This window comes from Chiloscyllium punctatum, chromosome 46, assembly GCF_047496795.1.
Source record: "Chiloscyllium punctatum isolate Juve2018m chromosome 46, sChiPun1.3, whole genome shotgun sequence".
NCBI classification, from domain to species: Eukaryota; Metazoa; Chordata; class Chondrichthyes; order Orectolobiformes; family Hemiscylliidae; genus Chiloscyllium; species Chiloscyllium punctatum.
This window is the reverse complement of record NC_092784.1, coordinates 48,403,296-48,423,676: the sequence shown is the minus strand read 5'-3', so window position 1 is coordinate 48,423,676 and position 20,381 is coordinate 48,403,296. Positions and strand designations below refer to the sequence as shown.

The 20,381-nt window shown below is 42.7% G+C and overlaps 1 protein-coding gene across 1 annotated transcript in view; it reads left to right on the top strand.

The window, feature by feature from the left end:
- LOC140468101 (adhesion G protein-coupled receptor E3-like) overlaps positions 1–20,059 on the top strand; it is a 28,121-nt gene extending 8,062 nt beyond the window's left edge. The window contains exons 7-14 of the mRNA XM_072564280.1: positions 4,050–4,169; positions 6,067–6,257; positions 8,804–8,974; positions 13,455–13,652; positions 14,679–14,911; positions 17,296–17,362; positions 19,003–19,094; positions 19,864–20,059. Of these exons, the coding sequence (XP_072420381.1) occupies positions 4,050–4,169; positions 6,067–6,257; positions 8,804–8,974; positions 13,455–13,652; positions 14,679–14,911; positions 17,296–17,362; positions 19,003–19,094; positions 19,864–20,059 (1,268 nt within the window). The remainder of the gene's footprint in view (positions 1–4,049; positions 4,170–6,066; positions 6,258–8,803; positions 8,975–13,454; positions 13,653–14,678; positions 14,912–17,295; positions 17,363–19,002; positions 19,095–19,863) is intronic.
- The last annotated feature ends 322 nt before the right edge of the window (positions 20,060–20,381 follow it).

Below are 20,381 nucleotides of genomic sequence, written 5' to 3'. Positions count from 1 at the left end.
AGCCCAACAAGTCCACACCGACCCTCTGAAGAACAACCCACCCAGACCCATTCCACTACATTTACCCCTGACTAATGCACCTCACACTACGGGCAATTTAGCATGGCTAATTCACCCTAACCTGCACATCTTTGGACTGTGGGAGGAAACCGGAGCACCCAGAGGAAACCCACGGAGACACGGGGAGAATGTGCAAACTCCACACAGACAGTTGCCTGAGGCAGTAATTGAACCCAGGTCCCTGGTGTTGTGAGGCAGCAGTGAGAACCACTGAGCCACCATGATGCCCAATTTCATAAAATCTCATGGCTGTCTGAAGTTAACTAATGAGGACCTGAGCATCAAAGTCCAGGGATCTCCACTGGTTGTTTGATGGCTCACCAGAGACTTCAACACACAAACTTGCAAAACAAATGTATTTTCATCCATAAGATTTGTTTCCTTAACATGATTTAAAATGGTTAAATTATTTGTGAGAGAAGGAGGAAAAGAAGCCATGCCCTTTGATGTGACAGTCCAGAGCATGGAAACATGAATCTTTCTGCTGTTTGGTTGTGTAAGAACAAAGAGCAAAGAACAAAGAAAATTACAGCACAGGAACAGGCCCTTCGGCCCGCTAGGCTTGCGCAGATCTAGATGCTTCAATTAAACCTGTCGCCTGTTTTCCAAGGATCTGTATCCCTCTGTTCCCTGCCCATTAATGTATCTGTCAGGATATATCTTAAATGATGTGATCCTGCCTGCCTCTACCACCTCCACTGGCACCACCCTCCTTCCACATAAAGAACTTTCCACACATATTTCCCTGAAACCTTTCCCCTCTCACCTTGTGACCACTGGTAAGGGGCTGATAAAAATTGCAGGAATCTTGGTTGTTGCCAAACATGATCTATTCTTCAAACATGGTAAATATTAGAACATAGAACATTGCAGCTCAGTACAGGCCTTTTGGCACTCGATGTTGCACCAACCTGTGTAACCAATCTGAAGCTGATGTAACCTACCCATATCCATTATGATCCAAATGTTTATCTAATGACCATTTAAATGCCCATAAAGTTGGTGAGATCATTACTGTTGCAGGCAGAGCGTTCCACGCCGTTACTACTCTCTGAGTAAAGAAACTACTTCTGACATTTATTCTGTGTCTATCACCCCTCAATTTAAAGCTATGTCCCCTTGAGCTAGCCATCACCATCCAAGGCAAAAGGCTTTTACTGTCCACCCAATCTAACCCTCAGATCATCTTATATGTCTCTATTAAGTCACCTCTTCACCTTCTTCTCTCAAACGAAAATCGCCTCAAGTCCCTCAGCTTTTCCCCATAAGACCACATCAACCACTTTACCTTCATCCACCTGCTTGGTCACCTTCTCAAAGAGCTCAAGAAGATTTGCGAGTCACGACCTAGCCTTCACAAAACTGTATATTAAACATGTACAGCAGAAGACTCCACCTAGCCCTGTCAGATGATCTTACATTACTTCCCAATGAAGATGGAGACTACCTCATTGACATATTCACATTAACTCTTTACCCACAAATCATAACATTGAATCTGGGCATTCAGCATTCAAATTAACAAACACTCCTTCAGACAAAGTTTGATGGAATCTCCCCCCGAGAGCTGTTGAGATCAGTTCAGTTCAAAATTTCCACTCTGAGATAGATAGATTTGTGCATGTTAGGTATTAAGGGTTGCAGAACTCAGACAGATCAATGGGATTAAAATACAGTCAATTGATTCAAGGTTCAAGAGGCCAAATGGTATCCTCATGTTTCTGTGCCCCATCCTGGGATTTGGATAAATACACTATATTCTCATCTAATAAAATACCCTCCTGTTTAGGCATGGCCTGCCAACATTTCAATCATGAGTCATTCTTTATTTTTCATTTTCCTTGCTGAGATGTTGTAATTGTTGGTACATCTGGCATTTATTGACCTCCTTTACAAGGTCAGCATCTGTCATTTTGGTGTTAGATAAGAGTCCCATCAAGAACAGATAAGATACAAATATCAAGGATCTTTTGTGAATTTGCTGCATTTTTACCACATTCCAATAGTTTTATACTCATCTTTATTTTTACAACCACAGAATTGTCCCAGAACAGGAGGCCAGTCTGTCCATCAGGTTTCCCTCAGCTCCCCAAATGATCAATTCACGTGGTGCCATTCTCCCACCCTGTTTCCATCCCCCTGCATGTTCTTCCTTTTCTCTTGTGAACATTTCAGTTGATTCACATGCACCTCAGGAACTGCATTCCACACCCTAAACACTCTCGCTGAGAAAAGGATTTCTCTTTTACTGCTTTTGCCTACTACTTTCGATTTTTGCCCACTGATCCATGATCCTTTCATGAGTGGAAATGATTTAGATTCATAGACATTTACAGCACAGGAGGAGGCCATTCAGCCCACTATGTCAGCACCACTCAATGATGATCTGATGACACTTATCTCATTTTCCAGTTCTTGGCCCATAGTCCTGCAGGTTACAGCAACACAAGTGAACATCTAAAATGTGAATGTTGTGAGAATTTCTGACTCTTCAGGCAGTCAGTTGTAGACTCCCAACATCCTCTAAGTGAAAAGATTGCTCCTCAAATCTCCTCTTAGCCTTCTACCTCTTCCCTGGTTATTGACAGCTCTACCAATGGGAAAAGTGCCTTCCCATCCATTCTGTCTGAAACCCTCAACATCATATACCCCTCAATCTTTGCTTCTCCAAAGGAAACAACTTCAGCCTATCCAATCTCTCCTCATAACTCAGACGAGGTTTAAGGTAACATTCTGGTTAAATCAGCTCCCTACCTCCTCGTTGCAATCATATCATTCTGATAATGTGTTGACCAGAACTGCACACAATACTCCAGTTGCTACAAAACCAGCAAGTTTTATAGTTGCAGCATAATCACCCCATTATTGTGTTCTATCACTTTGTAAAAAAGGCCTTCTTAACCACCGATCAATCACACCTGCTACTTTCAGGGATGTACTGACATACACAAACAGGGTTCTTCTGATCTTCAGTACTTTCCAGGGTCCTATCATTCATTGTGCAATTCCTTACCTTATTAGCCGTCCCCTCCTGACCTATTTCCCCTTCTGATTTTGAACACACCAAGGATGGGGAGGCTTGAGAAGCAGGATGTAATTCCAACACTGGGGAAAATCGAAACATCCAGGACAGTGTGAAGTCAGTGTTGAGTTCAAATAGATCACATTTGTTGATAGAAAGAGGTATATTTCCCAAAGTATATGACTTACAATTTTTAAGAGTTGATTTGCATGCACATAAAAGGTGGAGATGGTCAGTGGAATGGTCAACCCATTAAGTTACTTAAATCTACTGTTCTTTAAATTTTGGGAATAAAGAACAGCCCACGATGTCTCAGGGTTAAAAATTCAGTTTTTCCCATTTCAGTACCTGTTTACTGACATAAGCTTGAGGGTTATCATTCCAGTATTATTACTGCATTGGGATCCTATATGTTCAAAATGTGATTGACCACATCAAGATATCATTAAAGGATTAGTTGTTCTGAATGAAGAGCAATGAGTACAAAGGTTGTTACGAGAGATTAAGTTTGAAGGGATTTCAGTGTATTGAATGAGATTTCATCAATGAGAATCGTTTTTGTTCATAGAGTGAAGCCTGTAGTAGATTCTTAGATTATATTTTAATTAATCTCAACATGGCTATTGTGTTTTGACCATGGGTGAAGTCCCAGTCCACTGAGGTGAGCTTTTTAACCAGCACACCACAGGATTCAGCAACCTCCATGGCTCCCTCCAAACTGTTGCTGAGGAACTGGACCTCCCAAATTAAAACTCTAGGAATCCAGGTCTGTTTCTCCCATGGTGCAAGGAGTAGGAATGTTCCAAGCTCTATTTAGCCACCTCAGGAGCGAAATCTAGTCCAAAGCAGCCCAGAGCTGTGTCCATCAATTAAACTGACGGTTGAGCCTGAACAATATAACTAGACTGTGAATATGTTACACTCCGATATGACTCACTTCAGGGTTTGATATTTTTTTCACATTTAGATATGGAAGTAAGGGCTTTTCAGGGAGGAAACAGGTCAGCCCTGGACAGAATTCGTTTACAAGTGAAGGACACTGTAATGGATATCAACCGACAGACACACAGCAGAGGAAATACAACTGGTAACTTTACTGGTTATGTCTCCTTCCATTTCAGTTCTCTGTCATAATGGCGTACGATTACATTCTCCAGAACCATCTGAGATACCTTCACTAATCGTTCTTACAGGGTTTAGATTTACTGAAACCAAAAATGAAAGGACATGCACACAAAGTATTTGGCAGAAGAGATGTTTAAACTTGCAGAACAGGAAATGTTTAAGACATGGTTCATTATATTATATCTGAGACACTTTTTTTTATCAATTCACAAGATGAGGCTATCACTAGCTTGGGCAGCATTTATTGCCCATCCCAATTGTCCACAGGGCAGTGAAGAATTAACCACAATGCTGTGGACTTGGAATCACATTATGAGACCATACCAGGTAAAGGTGGTCGTTTCCTTCCCTAAAGGACAGTAGTGAACCAGATGGGTGGCACGGTGGCTCAGTGGTTAACACTGCTGCCTCACAGCAGCAGGAACCTGGGTTTGGTTCCAGCTTCGAGCTACCGTGTGGAGTTTGCACATTCTCTCTGTATCTGCATGGATTTCCTCAAAATGTTCTGGTTTCCTCCCACGGTCCATAGTTGTACAGATCAGGTGGATTGTCCATGTTAAATTGTCCATAGTGCCCGGGGATGTGCAGACTAGGTGGTTAGCCATGGGAAATACAAGGCATGGGGTTGGGTTTGGTTGGCATACTATCCAGAGGGTCAGTCTGGACTCAATGAACTGAATGGCCTGCTTCCACACTGTAGGGATTCTATGATTCTCTGAATTGGCAATTGATTTATTGTCATCATTAGACTCTTAATTCCAGATTTTTATTCCATTCAAAATTCATTGTTTACCGTGGCAGAATTCAAACCCGTGTCCCCAGAACATTACATGAGTCTCTGGATTAACAGGCCAGTGATAATACCACGAGGCCATTGTTCCCCTGTTTGGGGTCCTGTCAGAATTTCAGCCTCAATTTCCAAGTAATGACACATTGGTATTTATCACATGATCTTAGCACCAGAGCAACTGGGACTGGAACACTAGGCTGAGACATCCTTCACATCCCCCAGGATCTGTCCTTTCCATTCTGATGAGGAAAAGTGACCTTGTGATGTCAGTTAACCCTTGCAAGCACTAACTGCATTGTACAGCATTCTCGTTTTAGTTTATTCTCTTTGAAGTGAAGTGAGACATGCTAAAGGGGATATGCTGAGGTCAGTTTGAAAGGTGTTTTGGTCAGTCAGAGCCTTCAGCACCAGAAGGTTTGAACATCATTTCAAGAGATGGCATGGAATAGATTCAGTGCAGAGAAGATCCCCAAGCCTGATTCCCAGAGGCAAAGGACTGAGTGTCAAGAATTGACTGGAGACAAAGTGATTTGACAGGAAAATCCTGGCACTGGATTTAAAGAGGGATAGAGGATGTGGATGTAGTTAATCCAAGGACAGCTTCAGCAATTATGTAGACATGAAATTAAGGAGCACAAGTGAATCAGTGAGACTGATGGAATGGACATTGATGGGGAGAACATTCCTCAGTCACAGGGACCAGAACATGGAGTTGATTTCGGGTTAGTTTGTGGAGGGAGAAACCCATCGAAGAAACGGCCTTGGAAAGGAAGATGGAAAGGAACTCTGTCTTTTGCAAGAGTAATCGGCTGAAAAAAAGGCTCCCCATTCTGGGATCTTGCTGCCCCTTCCTATATTTATTGCAAGACCAGTATTAGCTGTTCTCCAATCCTAACTGTATGTGGTATGAACATCTCGAAATCCAGCTGCACTTGGTCATGACCATTTCTAAGACGTTGGTTATTATTGTTCTGTTTCTGCAACTGATGTACATGTATTTTGTTGCAAATGTTTACCCTAAATGTCTCTCTCCAGCATTTGTAATGCTTCATGATCCCTGCATAATTAGATTTAACAGTGGTGGCTTTGATCGCCTACAAGGACATGGACTCCATTCTGAATGGAAGTGAGTTCCACAGCACCACTGGTGGGAAACAGAAGCCGTTTCAATTAATCTCAGATGTAGTCTCAGCCGTGATAACGAACAGGGACAACAATGGACTTGACCCAATTGTGAACATCACCTTCAAGCACACTCAGGTTTGTATCGAGTGTTATGACTGGGTGAAGTTCTCCAATTCATTACAGAGCCAGGCGGGGAACTGCGAAATGCCAAGTCCTTGCTGAGGACCAATGAGAAGGGCTGCCATTGTGTATTCATCCACCCTCCCTGCTGGTCACTACAAGGTTAATTTGAAAACAATCCCTTCTCTTGTTGGTGCCTTTCACCCAGACAAATGTAATTGATATTCTAAAGGGAGCCAATTTAACCAGGCTCCCTTGACTTAGTGAAAGACTGAGTTTATTAATTGCCAAATACAAGAAGAAATAATAATGTAATACACATACACATGGTTCAGATATGTCCAAAAATAAAGCTAAAAAAGATATACTCATCAGTCTGTGAGTTCCATTCAGAGTAGAAAATGGGACATTGCATCCTTTAAATTGGGTGATAACTGGGAGGAAGGATGTCAATAGACAAGCACTTGATTTTGAGCTGCATGCCATTTCAGATCAGCTGAAAGGCGTTTGACCTGCTTCCACTTGACACAGTTTCACTGCTTCCAATAGAGAGAGAGATTATCTTTCTTTTATGTGACATAATATTATTTTAGATGAGCCACCGAAAGTCAGCTCTGAGACCTGTCACAATTTAACTGGAACATGTGCACCAATAATCGAGCCCCACTGCTCTATGTGTGTTCACAAAATATATTAAACCCCACTGACACCACCAAAATGGTCAATTTGCCTGACTGACTGATATTCGGACAAAAGCATTTCACAGCTGGTGAGTTTCATAACAGAAGAATAACTACTTATTTCAACACACTTCACATTGCCAAAAACAGAGAAAAGAAAGAATTTCCAATCTACCACTATGTGCCTCAGATTATACTCCCTGAAAACCCAACACGTAAACACAGACTCAAACATCAGGAAATGAGACAGGGATAGAGAGTTTAACACGTATACGAAGGGTGGAAAAAGAATACAGATTGGGGAAACAAAATTCTGAACATCCACATTCTAGTCCACAAGGTTGGAAGGTATTTTCTCCCAGTCCTTTTGATTTTAACAAGGATAACACACTGCTGCCTGTGGAGTAATGGTCATTATTTGACTTCATTGTAGATTGGTTGGACCAAAGGCTTTTCTTGTTTCAAAATTTATTTTCAGCTTTCTTGTTTTGTTTTTGTCTTTTCCCAATTGGGGGATGAAGAGAAAGAGAGAGACAGAGAGATGAAGAGAAAGAGAAGGATAAATAGAACATTTCTACATGCAGTTTCTGGAACTGACTGACTGTCTGTCTGTCCCTCTCTCTCTCTCAGCTGCCCTGGGATTTCCTACTTATCAAACTGCAGCTCAACCAACCGGAGGGCTTTTGTCAAGCAGAACTTCCTTCACTTGAAACCCAGTCATTGCCATTCAGTGAAGAATTTCCCTTCTCGCTGCTTCTGATAGCAACCTTGTACCACACAGTTCAAAACATTTGCAGCACTTGATTTTTAAATTGCAGATAATTTTGAGTCGGCACTCCAAATTCCATTTTAGTTTATCATCCCCAAAAAGAAAATATACACACCTTCTTAGAGACATAAAAGCTTTTAATGATGCAGGAAATATAAATTAATGAGAGACTTCTTTATTCTTATCAGAGTTAGTGAACATTTGCCCACTTTTTCAGTTTCCTCCCCTCCTCGTTCAATATCCTGACTCTTGTGTGAGAACAGCCTGACATTCCTTCCCTCAATTCTTCATTCCTCCTCCATGAAGGAAGACAGTGTCAGCAGAAGATTCAACACAGAGACACACATCGACAGACCCAGGCAGGCACATGAACAGACAAACGTACACACACACACACACACACACACACACATTTATTCAGTGAACATTCAACTTATAATAGCAGAGAGTCAAACACACAAAAATATGAACTTGAAGCAAATGTAGGCCATTTGGCCCCTTCAGCCTGCTCTATCATTTAAGAAGATGATGAATTATCTGTTTGTGTTTTGATTCCACATTCCCATATCACCTCAATAACCTTTCATTCCACTCCCTAACCAAACTCCATCTACCTCTTCATTCATAATATTCAGTGACATCACCTTCAGCACATTCTGAGGCAGACAGCCTGAACTTAGCACAACCCTCTGAGGCAATAAACAATTCTCCTTATTTCTGTCCTAAAAGGGTCACCCATAATTTCAACATAGTGTCTATTTGACATGAACTCAACCACAACAGAAACATCCTTTCTCCATCCATCTTGTATAGGCCATTCAGGATTTTGTACACTTCTATCAAGTCAGCCCTCACTCTTCTAAACTCCAGTGAAAACAGACCCAGTCAGGTCAACCTCTCTTCATAAGACATTCCACTGATTTGAGATATCAATCCAGTAAACCTTCTCTGAACTATCTCCAATGTATTAACATCCTTCCTTAAAAAGGGGACCAAAACAGCACACAGGATTTGAGATGTGGTCTTACCAATACCATGTATAACTGATGCACAACAACCTTAAGTTGATATTGAATCCCTCTCATATTGAATATAAACCTTGCTCTCCACAGCAAGCGAACAGTGAGTGGACAACCCACTGTGTCCACTGGGATTACACAGTTGGGAAAAGCTACTGGTCTCCTCTTGGCTGCAGTGTGGGAGATTCCAGTGGAACACACACCCAGTGTCGATGTAACCATTTCTCCACCCTGGCATTGCTGATGTCTCCTGTTGGATGGCAGGTAAAACTGTTTCTCCATCTGTGATCTCTACAGTTAGTTCAGAATTCATGAACTGGATACAGGCCCTGAGTGTTGCAGTGATTGTGAACGAGATTATGTTACAATGCAAGCTCCTAGAGTGAAGGATTTAAATCTGGGGGGTGCACCAACACTCTTGTGCAGGACAGTCTCAAATAATGGTGACATTTCAGAGCCAATCAAGAAGTATTGTTGAAGGGACTCAATGGGTTGGAAATTTGGCTTCTTAGGACCTGGGTGTTTGGCACCTTAGGAACCAGTTAATATTTTTTGGATGCAGTCTCATCTGGGTGATGGGGCCAAGTACGTCATGTCGGGCAGTATCAACTGAAGGAGTCAATTAAGGCGTATGGAAAATAAGACAGGATTTGAAAACCCAGAGGACAGTTGGAGGTAGTGAATTGCGTAATCTGTAGTTGTTGGAAAGAAGACTTACCGTAGGCGGTTAGTGACTGAGAGAGTTGGAAAAGTCTCATTCAAACCGAGGGGACATCTGGAAGGGAAAGATCTAAACAGGTTGGACTTCATTCCAGGAAAGGGAAGCTGAGCAGGAACCTAATGGAGATGCTTAATAAACAATAAACATAACATCTCAAACTATCAAGGAGTATGTCCTTTCTGCAAGACAGCAGCAGAGTAGGACGCTTCTCAAAGAGCTCGTACATTTGAATTATTTTCCTTTCTCATTTTTTTCTCTTTTCGTCTTTTTTTAAGCCTCCTCTTCTCTCTTCTCGCCCTTGAACCTCCCATGTTCGAACCTCCTGACCTCAGAACTCCCGGCCTCAGAAATCCTGTCCTCAGAAATCCTGGGGCCTCAGAAATCCCGGCCTCAAAACTCCTGGTCTCAGAAATCCCAGCCTCAGAAACCCCAGCCTCAGAAACCCCAGCCTCAGAAATCCCAGCCTCAGAAATCCCAGCCTCAGAAATCCCAGCCTCAGACCTCCAGCCTCCTAACTCACAGCCATCGACTTGGCTGCCTCAGAATTCCCAGCCTTGGAACTCCTGACTTCAGTACAGACCCGACCAGGTTGCCTCTTAGGATGATGGTCTCTTGGCCCAGTGTGGCCACCTGGTGGCTGAGAGTAGCATCCTCTCAGCTCAGCATGGTGTCCTTTTGGCCCAGCATGGTAATCTTTCGGCATGGCATGGCGATTTCCCAGCAGTCCAGCATAGTGGTCTTCAGGCTATACGTAGTGTCCTCTTGGCCCAGCGTGGCATTCTCAAAGTGGCCCAGCACAGTCATCTTTGGGCAGTACATGGTGGCCTCTTGGCCCAGCAAAGTGGTCTTTGGTCAGTCCATGGTGTCCTCTTAACCTAGTACTGTGGTTTTTAGGTGGTACATGGTGTCCTCTTGGCCCAGCGTAGTGGTCTTTGGGTGGTACATGGTGTCCTCTTGGTCAGCGAGGTGGTCTTTGGGTGCTACATGGTGTCCCCTAGTCCCAGCATGGTGGTCTTCGGGCAGTACATGGTGTCCTCTAGGCCCAGCATGCTCGTCTTCGGGTGGTGCATGGTGTCCTCTTGGCCCAGCACGGTGGTCTTCAGGTGATACATGGTGTCCTCTTGGCACAGTGTGGTGGTCTTTGAGCAGGACATGATATCCTCTTGGCCCAGCATGGTGGTCTTTGGGTGGTACATGGTGTCCGCTTGGCTCAGTATGGTGGTCTTTGAGCGGTACGTGGTGTCCTCTCGGTCCAGAGTGCTGGTCTTACAATGGTTCATGGTATTCTCTCAGCCCAGCGTGAAGATCTTCCAGCAGCCTAACATGGGTGTTCTGGTGGTAGGTGGAGGTCTCTTGGCCAGGTGTGGTGATCTCCCAGCGCCCCAGCGTAGTGGTTTTTGGGCACTAGGTGGCAGTCTCTCAGCTTGGCATGGTCTCGGTGTGGACATGCAATCTCAGGGAGGCTAGATGTCAACATTGACTGGTTCAGAAGATGGTTTCTCTGTATTTGTATTCTCCATGTTATAATTTATTCCGAAATCTGCAATGCTGGACATTTTTTTACTTCTCTATTTTCCATGAACTGCATCTGAAAAAGCTGTACCTGAGGACGTTTGTACCTAAGATGGTGCCATAAGCGGCAATTGGCACAATTTCCCCTGTACACATTAGAGTACGTGTGACAATAAAGCTCATTCTCATTCTAATTCATACTGTCAGAAAACAGCGATGAGGTAACAGGCCAGTTGTGATCTCGTTGAGTGACAGAGCAGGATCAAATGGCCTACTCCTGCTGTTAGTTTCTAGGTTCCTGTAGTCGCTGATAAATCGAACACAGGTTTGAAAAAATAGCTCATGCAAAAAGCAGTTGGAATGTGGAACTTGTGAAGAAACTGAAGTGCACATAGGAAATGCATTTAAGAGAAATCTGGACGACAAACAACACTTGAGGGAGAAGGAAATCAAGGATTACACTGAAAAGGGCAGATGAAGATAAGTGGGTGGAGACCCATGTGGAGAATAAACATTGGCAGAAATAGGTTGGGCTGAATGGCCTGGCTCTGCATTGTATATTTAACACAATGGAACAGGAACAGCATTCAAAGTTTCAATGGGTTTGGGACTTGTCGTGAATTAAAAAGAAGCTGATTAGCTTCAGTGGCTAGAAGGTGGTGCAGAATAAAAGGTAATAATATCAGAAGGTACTGGATGCTGTTTTGGGAGCAGACTCCATACTTCACCCCATCGTGATATCGTGACAATGGTGATGCCAATGATACAGAGAGAGAGACAGACAGTGAATTAAAGGGGAAATGTTGAGCATGAAAAGTATAATTAAGATTCTTTGAAATGTTGGACATTATGTGCACCTTGCAGTTAAGGGTTAGAAACACAGGCAAATCTAGATTATCTAAAGGCAATACAGAACTAAAGGTGAAACCATCTCATGTAAAAGCATTGCATAGTGGGAAAATCTGCTTTTTTTACTATCATACAGCATTATCAATGACCACACAAACCCTAATCCGAAACCTAATACAGGGTTAGTACCTCTGGGCCTGACACTATCAAATCAAGTCAACACCCAGTCTTGTTAGCAATGGAAGGAGCAGTCCTAAGTGTTCAACAGGCTGATCAGATTGTGAATCCTTCCATCTCTCCTCCAATATTCCCCAAAGGATCAAAATGATGGATGTGAAGTTACAGAAGAAGTGACCACACTTACCACATTGACAAGGCTTCAGTCAGGAATGTGACAACTTACATGGGAAGAGGAGGAGGACATTCAGCTCCCTTCAGACCTATTGCACCACTCAATAAGACAGTGGTCTGTACCTATACTCCATTATCTGTCTCCATGCCATATCCCATAGTATCCTTCCCTGACATAAAACGATCAAACTCAATTTTGAAAATGTCATTGGACTTCCAACCTTGAGAACTTTGTGGGGACCGAGTTTCAGATTTCCAAACACCCTTTTGTGAAAAGATGCTCCATTTGATCACTCTGGTCGGCCTCACTGGAACACATCACAGGAAATCAAGCCCTGCTATTGCTGGACTCATCACAAAGTTAAAGGTTTTATAAAAATATGCACACTGTCCCAGCTGTCCCACCCTTACAATCCATGATCACACAAAGCATGCAGCAGGGGGCTTTACTGAACAAAAATTACTATTTATTACAAATGAATCAAATGAACATTCAGGTAATTCATTATGAGCCGTTGACATGTAACTACTCGTAAAAACCCGAACCTCCATTTAAACATTTGTAACATCTCTGCCTTATTGGTTGAAAGTCACAGCTCACAGGAACTGATAAGGGGATTTCTATCGGCTTTCTTAGACTTTAGATATATTTTGCTGCAGAGAGAAAGATAGAACCTTCCTTTCCTGAGGCCTGCTGGCTTCGAATCAAACAGTCATGTTCACAAACTTTTTAACGACTTGAGAGTCAATCACATAAATGATGATAGGCAGAAGGCCTTTGTTATTGTCGACTGGTCACCAATCATATCCCAATCAACTGGCCAAATCTCCTTTTGTCTACACCCCTTGGCTCCAGCACATTTGTAGTAACCACTGCTAAAAAAACAGCTGTGTCAACAGCAGATACAAAGAGTGTCAAGAGTGTGGTACTGACGAAGGGCTTATGTCTGAAATGTAGACTCTCCTGCTCCTCGGACTGTGCCTGACTTGCTGTGATTTTCGAGTACCACACTCTCGATTCTGATCTCCAGCATCTGCAGTCCTCACCATCTCCTTAGAAAAAGTTACCGGAATCTGACTTTTTAAAGGGGCAGCAAACCCTTCCACAATGTTTGGTTTTTATAACAGTCCATGTCCCATTTCAATCCACAGTCAAAATCACAGAATAATCAAACAATACAGTCTTGTTAATCTCGGTCTCACTTTAAGGGTATAGCACCCTCCCCCTGCTTTCACCCTATCAGATTACCAGAGGGGATTTTACCATGTTCAGAAAGACAAAAACTTAATGCAAGTACATTTCTTTCCAAGGACTATCCCTTTGCTTTGACGACAATTACATTGATTGGGATCCCAATTTCTCTGGTGTGTCTGGGAATCACCATTGTGACCTTTGCTTTCTGCATCAATGTAAGAAATGCTCTCCACATCACCCACATGCAGCTGTGTGTGAGTCTCTTCCTGGCGGAGCTGCTTTTCCTTCTCGGCATCAACAGAACCACAAACCGGGTAAGAGAATCCACCACAGCCAGCAATGCAACAGGTTGTGTGGGAGAGAGAGTGAGAGTGTCTGAGTGTGTGTGTGTGTGTGAGTGTCTGTGTCACAGAGAGAGAGTGTGTGCATGTGTGAGTGTCTGTGTCACAGAGAGAGAGTGTGTGCGTGTGTGAGTGTCTGTGTCACAGAGAGAGAGTGTGTGTGTGTGTGTGTGTGTGTCAGATTGTCTGTGTCACAGAGAGAGAGAGTGTGTGTGCGTGTCAGAGATTGTGTCACAGAGAGAGAGAGTGTGTGTGCGTGTGTGAGTGAGTGTCTGTGTCATAGAGAGTGTGTGTGCGTGTGTCAGAGAGTGTCTGTGTCACAGAGAGAGAGAGAGTGTGTGCGTGTGTGAGACAGTGTCTGTGTCATAGAGAGAGTGTGTGTGTTTGTGTGTGAGAGGGAGAGATTTATGTTTATGAGTGTGTATGAAAATGTATATGTTTGAGAGAGAAGGGTCTGTGTGACAGAGTAAATGTGTGTGTATAACAGAAAGAGAATGTGAGCATGTGTGGGTTTGAGTGCGAGTGTGAGAGTATGTCGGTACAGATGGGTACTTGTGTAAATATCTGTCCAGTGCAACTGAATGGATTTGATTGTACACTCGTGTACAAATATGTTTGATGTTCATTTGATTGTATATTTGATCCTTGTGCATCAAGTTCTATCCCTTATGAAATCCTCACTTCCTTCTCCCACAATTAGTGATTGTACCTTCAGCTACCTTTAGACCCGATGGTTCCAGAAATCTGGAATTCCTCCTCTGAACCAGGCTTCTTCTGTACCATCCTTCTTTAATACATTCTGTAGAGATAGAAGATCAGGATACTTCTGTAATGGTACTGATGCCCACTGGCTCACTCAAACTGGGGCACCCTTCTGCTGATGAGCACAAACCATCAGCTGGGACATGGTTTTGGGGTTAGCTCCAAGAGTGTGTCAGGTGGAATTGTGAGGAATCACTGCTTCAAAAAAAGCTCTCATGCTGTTTCTCATTATTACAGGTGATGTGTGGGATTATAGCAGGATTTCTACACTACCTGTTCCTGGCTGCGTTTGTTTGGATGTTCCTGGAGGGAGTCCAGCTTTTTCTCATGGTCAGAAACATCAGGAATTTGAGGGTTCCTCATTCGGAAAAAGTTGAGAAATTCAAGTACCTTCTTGGCTATGGGGTTCCTGCGGCAATTGTGGTCATTTCCGCTGCAGTGTATCATGATGGCTATGGATCACCCAGGCAGTAAGTAATGGCTCCTCTTCTTCAAATCTTATAGCTAGAATTATCACCTTCCGGTTCAAGCCATCTTCAGAATTTAAACTTCTTTCTCTTTCTTGCACACGTGTTATCAATGAAATTAGCTTTAACTTCAAGCATTCAAGCCCCACTCCAGGCTTTGAGCACAAAAGTCCAACATTTCAACACAGCACTGAGGGATCGCTGCTCTGCAAAGATGCCATTCTTCAGATGAGACATTAAACCAAAGACCCATTTACCTGCTCAGGTCGATATACAAGCTCCCATAGGAAAGAATGGCAGTGTATTTGTATTTACATCTCAATAAACATCTCAAAAAAGAATTATCCCAAACATTACTACATTGTTGTTAGTGGCAGTTTGCAAATTGTCTGACACATTTCCTACTTTACAACAGTGACTACACATCAAAAGTATTTCAATAACTGTTACATGCTTTGAGACATAAAATATGCCATACATGTTGTTTAATCCTCATATTATTCCTGAAGAGCTTGGGACTGATTTGTGACTGAATAATATGTGAATATGTATCACTGATGCACTGTGGTCATGTGCTGAGTAACCAAGGATCAATCTGTCAGTCCACCAGCCAAAGGGAAATCTGTGAGAAATACACTCAATGAAACTCCAGCATTTTGATTTGAAAGTGTGACTATTTCTGCGATATAGGAACCAGAAGATACTCTCATTATGTTTTTCCTCTCATTTTCAGCTTTCTTCCCTTGACTTATCCCCTGGCTCTCCCTTCCTCTCATTTTTACTCATGTTTTCTCTCTCTCTCCTCTCATCCATTTTGTTCTTTACCCATTCCCTCCCTTCCCTCTCCCTCTCTCTCTCTCTCTCTGTTTCCTTGTCAGCAATATCAGGAATAGGCTCTTGACTCATGTATCCCAACCCCACTCCAGGAATTACACTTCCTCCCTCTGACAATAACACTTGCCAGCAGTGGATTCTGTAACTGTGGTCCACAGCAGAGATCCTAATTTCCAATGTCACCTTTCACCTTTGTGCACAGGAAGGAAAGGATGCATTTCACTGGATTGTAGAGTAATGAAGGGGATCATTCACCCCATCTTTCAGAGGGCTGCTCAATTAGTCCCCCCTCTTGGAGCCAAGAACCATAAAATCTCAATCATTGTTTTCCTTTTGAAACTTTCCATTCATTATATTACTGCAATCCTTTCAGAAAGTACACTTCAAATCATCAACACTTGCAGTTGTAGAATTCATTTTTGTCAAAAAGATTGATGATCCTTGTTAACCACAGTAACAGTTGAGGGATGGATAGGTCTTGGGTCTACAAAAAGGGAATGGAAATCAAGAGCGATGGAGGCAGATGTGGGGCAAGTGAAAAAGGGATGAAGTGCATGTCCCTGTGACAGGGCAAAGGCCAAACAGGCAGATGTACAATGCTGTGAAGAGAAGTACCCAGTTTTATACAGAATGTGACTCTCCCCAAAGGGTGGCTGGCCAGTCGGCATTAAGCCATCTCAAGAGCATTATACACCAGAACCATACACCAGGTCCAAGCGATGGAAACCCATGTAAAAGCAGACAGCACTCTGAAAAAAAACCTGAGAAGGGAACAGCAGCCAACATGCATCACAACCATTAGTGGCCCATGGTCTGTTTGTGGACAGTTTTGGTTCAGTCACATCAAGGCATGGAAACCTCAATTGGGTGATAATCTCATAATCAACAGTTCTAAAGGCTGAGACTGTACCCTTTGGGGTTTAAAAGGACGAGAGGTGATCTAAATGTGCCATATTAGATCCTGAGGAGACTTGACAGAATGGATCCATTCCGACAAGATGTTTTCCCTTGTGGGAGACCAAAACTAGAGGGTGGGGGGGGGAGCAGTTTGAAAATAAAGGGGTCACCACTTGAATACAGCAATGCGGAGAAACATTTTCTCTCAGAGAATTGTGAGTCTTTGGATCTCTCTTCTCCAGACAGTGGTGGAGGCAGGGTCATTGAATATTTATAACACAAAGGGAGACAGATTCTTGACTCACAAGGGAGTCAAAGATTACTGCTGGGGGGAGGGAGGGGGGAGTGGGTCAGGTGTGAATGTGGAATTGAGGCCACAATCAGATCAACCATGATCTTGTTGAATGGTGGAGCAGCTTCAATGTGATAAATAGTCGACTTGTGCTCTTATTTCATTCATAATTCATTTTACAAAGGTATTTCACTGAGTATCTTCTGAACTAGTTTTACCTACAACCACCAGGAATATCATCATCCAATCAGTGCGCGGGTTGTGAAACTATTTTTGCATCATGAATAGCTCCCACTTCCTGGGTCTTATTCTCTTGTTGATACTCATTGTTCTGAATGATTTACTTTCTTCTCTCAACTTCCAGCTGCTGGGTCTCCACAAACATAGGATTCATCTGGAGTTTCCTGGGACCAGTGTGTCTGATCATTGGGGTAATTTTCTAACTACTCATATCAAGTCTATTGTGTTTTATTTCTATCTGATTGCATGAAATGTTTGTGTTTAAAATGTACAGTAAACCCCTTTTTTATTTACCTAACCTTAGTAACAGATTCAAGAACAGCTTCATCCCTGCTGTGATCAGACTGATGAACTGACCTCTCATATATTACAGTGGCTCAGTGGTTAGCACTGCAGCCTCACAGCGCCAGGGACCTGGGTTCAATTCCAGCCTTGAGTGACTGTCTGTGTGGAGTCTGCACATTCCCCCCATGTCTGTGTGGGTTTTCCTCAGCTGCTCTGCTTTCCTCCCACAATCCAATGATGTACAGGTTAGGGTGATTTGGGCATGCTAAATTGCCCATAGGATGCGTAGATTAGATGCATTAGTCAGGGGTAAATGGAGACTAATATGCTACCCTTCGCAGGGTTGGTGTGGACTTGTTGAGCCAAATGGCCAGTTTCCACACTGAAGCAATTCTATGAAATTGTATATTACACTTAATCTTTCTCTGCACCTTCTCTGTAGCTGTAATAGTCCATTCTGCATTCTGTAATATTACCCTGACGTACTTATGTAGGGTGTGATTTTTCTGGACAGCATGCAAATCAATAATTTACCCTGTATCTTGGTATGTGACAATAACCAATCAAATCAAATCAAACTGTCACAAGTAGGTATTATCAATTTGCGGCTCATTTATATCCCATTGCTTTCCATAATATACTCTTTTTGCACATTATCTCTCTCTAATACTCTCTCTATCCCTGAGATAACTCCATGAAGGTTGGCATCCCATCACCAAATCACCCTTTATTTACACGTATATAGCACATTACACTGACCCAGCTAGCACAGAACATTCTCCTGGACTGAGCAGAAACCTCGACTCTCCTGTTTATATCTGTCAGCCAGGACTCCCTGATTGGCTCAGGTTAACAGCCCCAATCAGGTAACTCATATTCTCTGAGATCCACCTGACTGACATCCTTCCATTCACTACACTCCCCCCTCCCCCATAATGTTTCTGGGACATAACAGTTCCACATCCAGCAAAAGACATTTGGGTTAAAGATGGATCCTGTCCTACCTCTTCCTCAGAGAATTATTTTGCTGCTACAAGGTAGTCTCAGGTGGCCAAATGCACAATGACATTTTCAGTATACAGCACCTTCTACCAGTCTCGTTTGCACAGCATCTCTTCCATGTCCTCGATTCTCCATATCCTCTCTTCTCCATACACGGACTGCCAAAACCTCTTCACCCCATTACCATGCCATCCATAGCCGTCTCTCCCAAAACCTTTCCTTCTTCTCTCTGTCTTCAGCTGCTCTGCTTTCCTCCCACAATCCAATGATGTGCAGGTTAGGGTGATTTGGGCATGCTAAATTGCCCATAGGATGATCTGTCTTCCCCAAAATCAGGAGAAAATGAGGATCTTCAGAGCAAGCAGAGAAAATATGACAAACATTATGGTGACAGGGAGGACAGGCTGAAATTTCACCATTTCTGGCTGCAAACATCACTTGGCAAATTGCAAAATAAATTAAGAATTAAATCGAGCTACTTTCACATATGCTCCAACAACAATCTCTTGACAGTCATTTAACATATTTTGAAATCTTCCAACAGATCAACATGGCTCTGTACTTCACAATACTCTTGATATTGAAAAGAGAAGTTTCTAAACGGGACACTAAAGTGTCAAAACTTCAGAATACAAGGTAAGATACTTTTGTCTTGAACTTGAAGGAAATATTGTTGAAGTTGGCAGGAACATGTAAAGAAGGGTAAATTGCAGAGAAAATTCAAACCAGGAACAAAAGAGGACAATTCAGTCCTTCAAACCTCCTCAAGTCCACTTTCCTGCACCCTCCCAATACCCCTTTAATATGTTCGTTATGAAAATGCTGTCGATTTCCTTCTTGAATGGATTCAGTTTCCCAGCATTCCACCACACTCTGATGTAGTGCAGCGTTACAGGAAAAGATTCGAGATATGCGACTCAGTGGGTTAGCATTTCAAAGAAACAACATGGGCTTAAACACTTCAATGGCCTCCTTCTGGGTGATATGATTCTGTAAAGGTTTATATGGGTACAACCATAAATGTCAGCGTTATTTCAAGGATTTATTTGCTGATACAATGCACCACATACAATATGAAAACAATTACTCAACATTAAAAGACACTTTTTACTTTGTTTCACATTTTTTCATGTGACTTGACAGTAAAATCACATTATCACAACATACAATATCTCATTAACTAATTTCTGTCACTAAAACACTGCCGATTATTGCCGAACCAACATGCAATGGAGAAGGGATGCTCATGGAGCTTCCTTCTCCCATTATTTGCTTCCACATCCACATCCACAAGCATTCAGAACAGCATGTTACAGAGCTGCAGAGCTTTGATCTGATCTATTGGTGCCTTCCTTGTTTCCGGGCTCCTTGTATTCTCACTGATCTCCTTCTGTCTCTGTTGCAGAATGTTGACATTCAAAGCCATTGCTCAGGTGTTTATCCTGGGCTGCACTTGGATTTTTGGTTTGTTTCAGTTTCAGGAGCAGCCCGGTGTAATGACCTATTTATTCACCATCATCAACAGTTTCCAAGGCACTTTCATCTTCATTCTCCTCTGCATGTTAAACCCCAAGGTAAGCAGTGGTGTGGTTACAGAGTGATGATGGGGGAGCTACTAAATGAGTATTTTGCATCAATGTTTACTGTGGAGAAGCACACAGAAAATTTTTAAAAAGGCGAAATAAATAGCGACATCTTGAAAAATGTCCATATTACCGAGGAGGTGGTGCTGGCTGGCTTAAGGAAGAGCTAGCTATTTGGATAAGAAACTGGCTTGAAGGTAGAAGACAGAGGGTGGTGGTGGAGGGTTGCATTTTACACTGGAGGCCTGTGAGCAGTGGAGTGCCACAAGGATTAGTGCTGGGTCCACTGTTTTCTGTCATTCATATAAATGGTTTGGATGTGAACATAGTATGGTATATT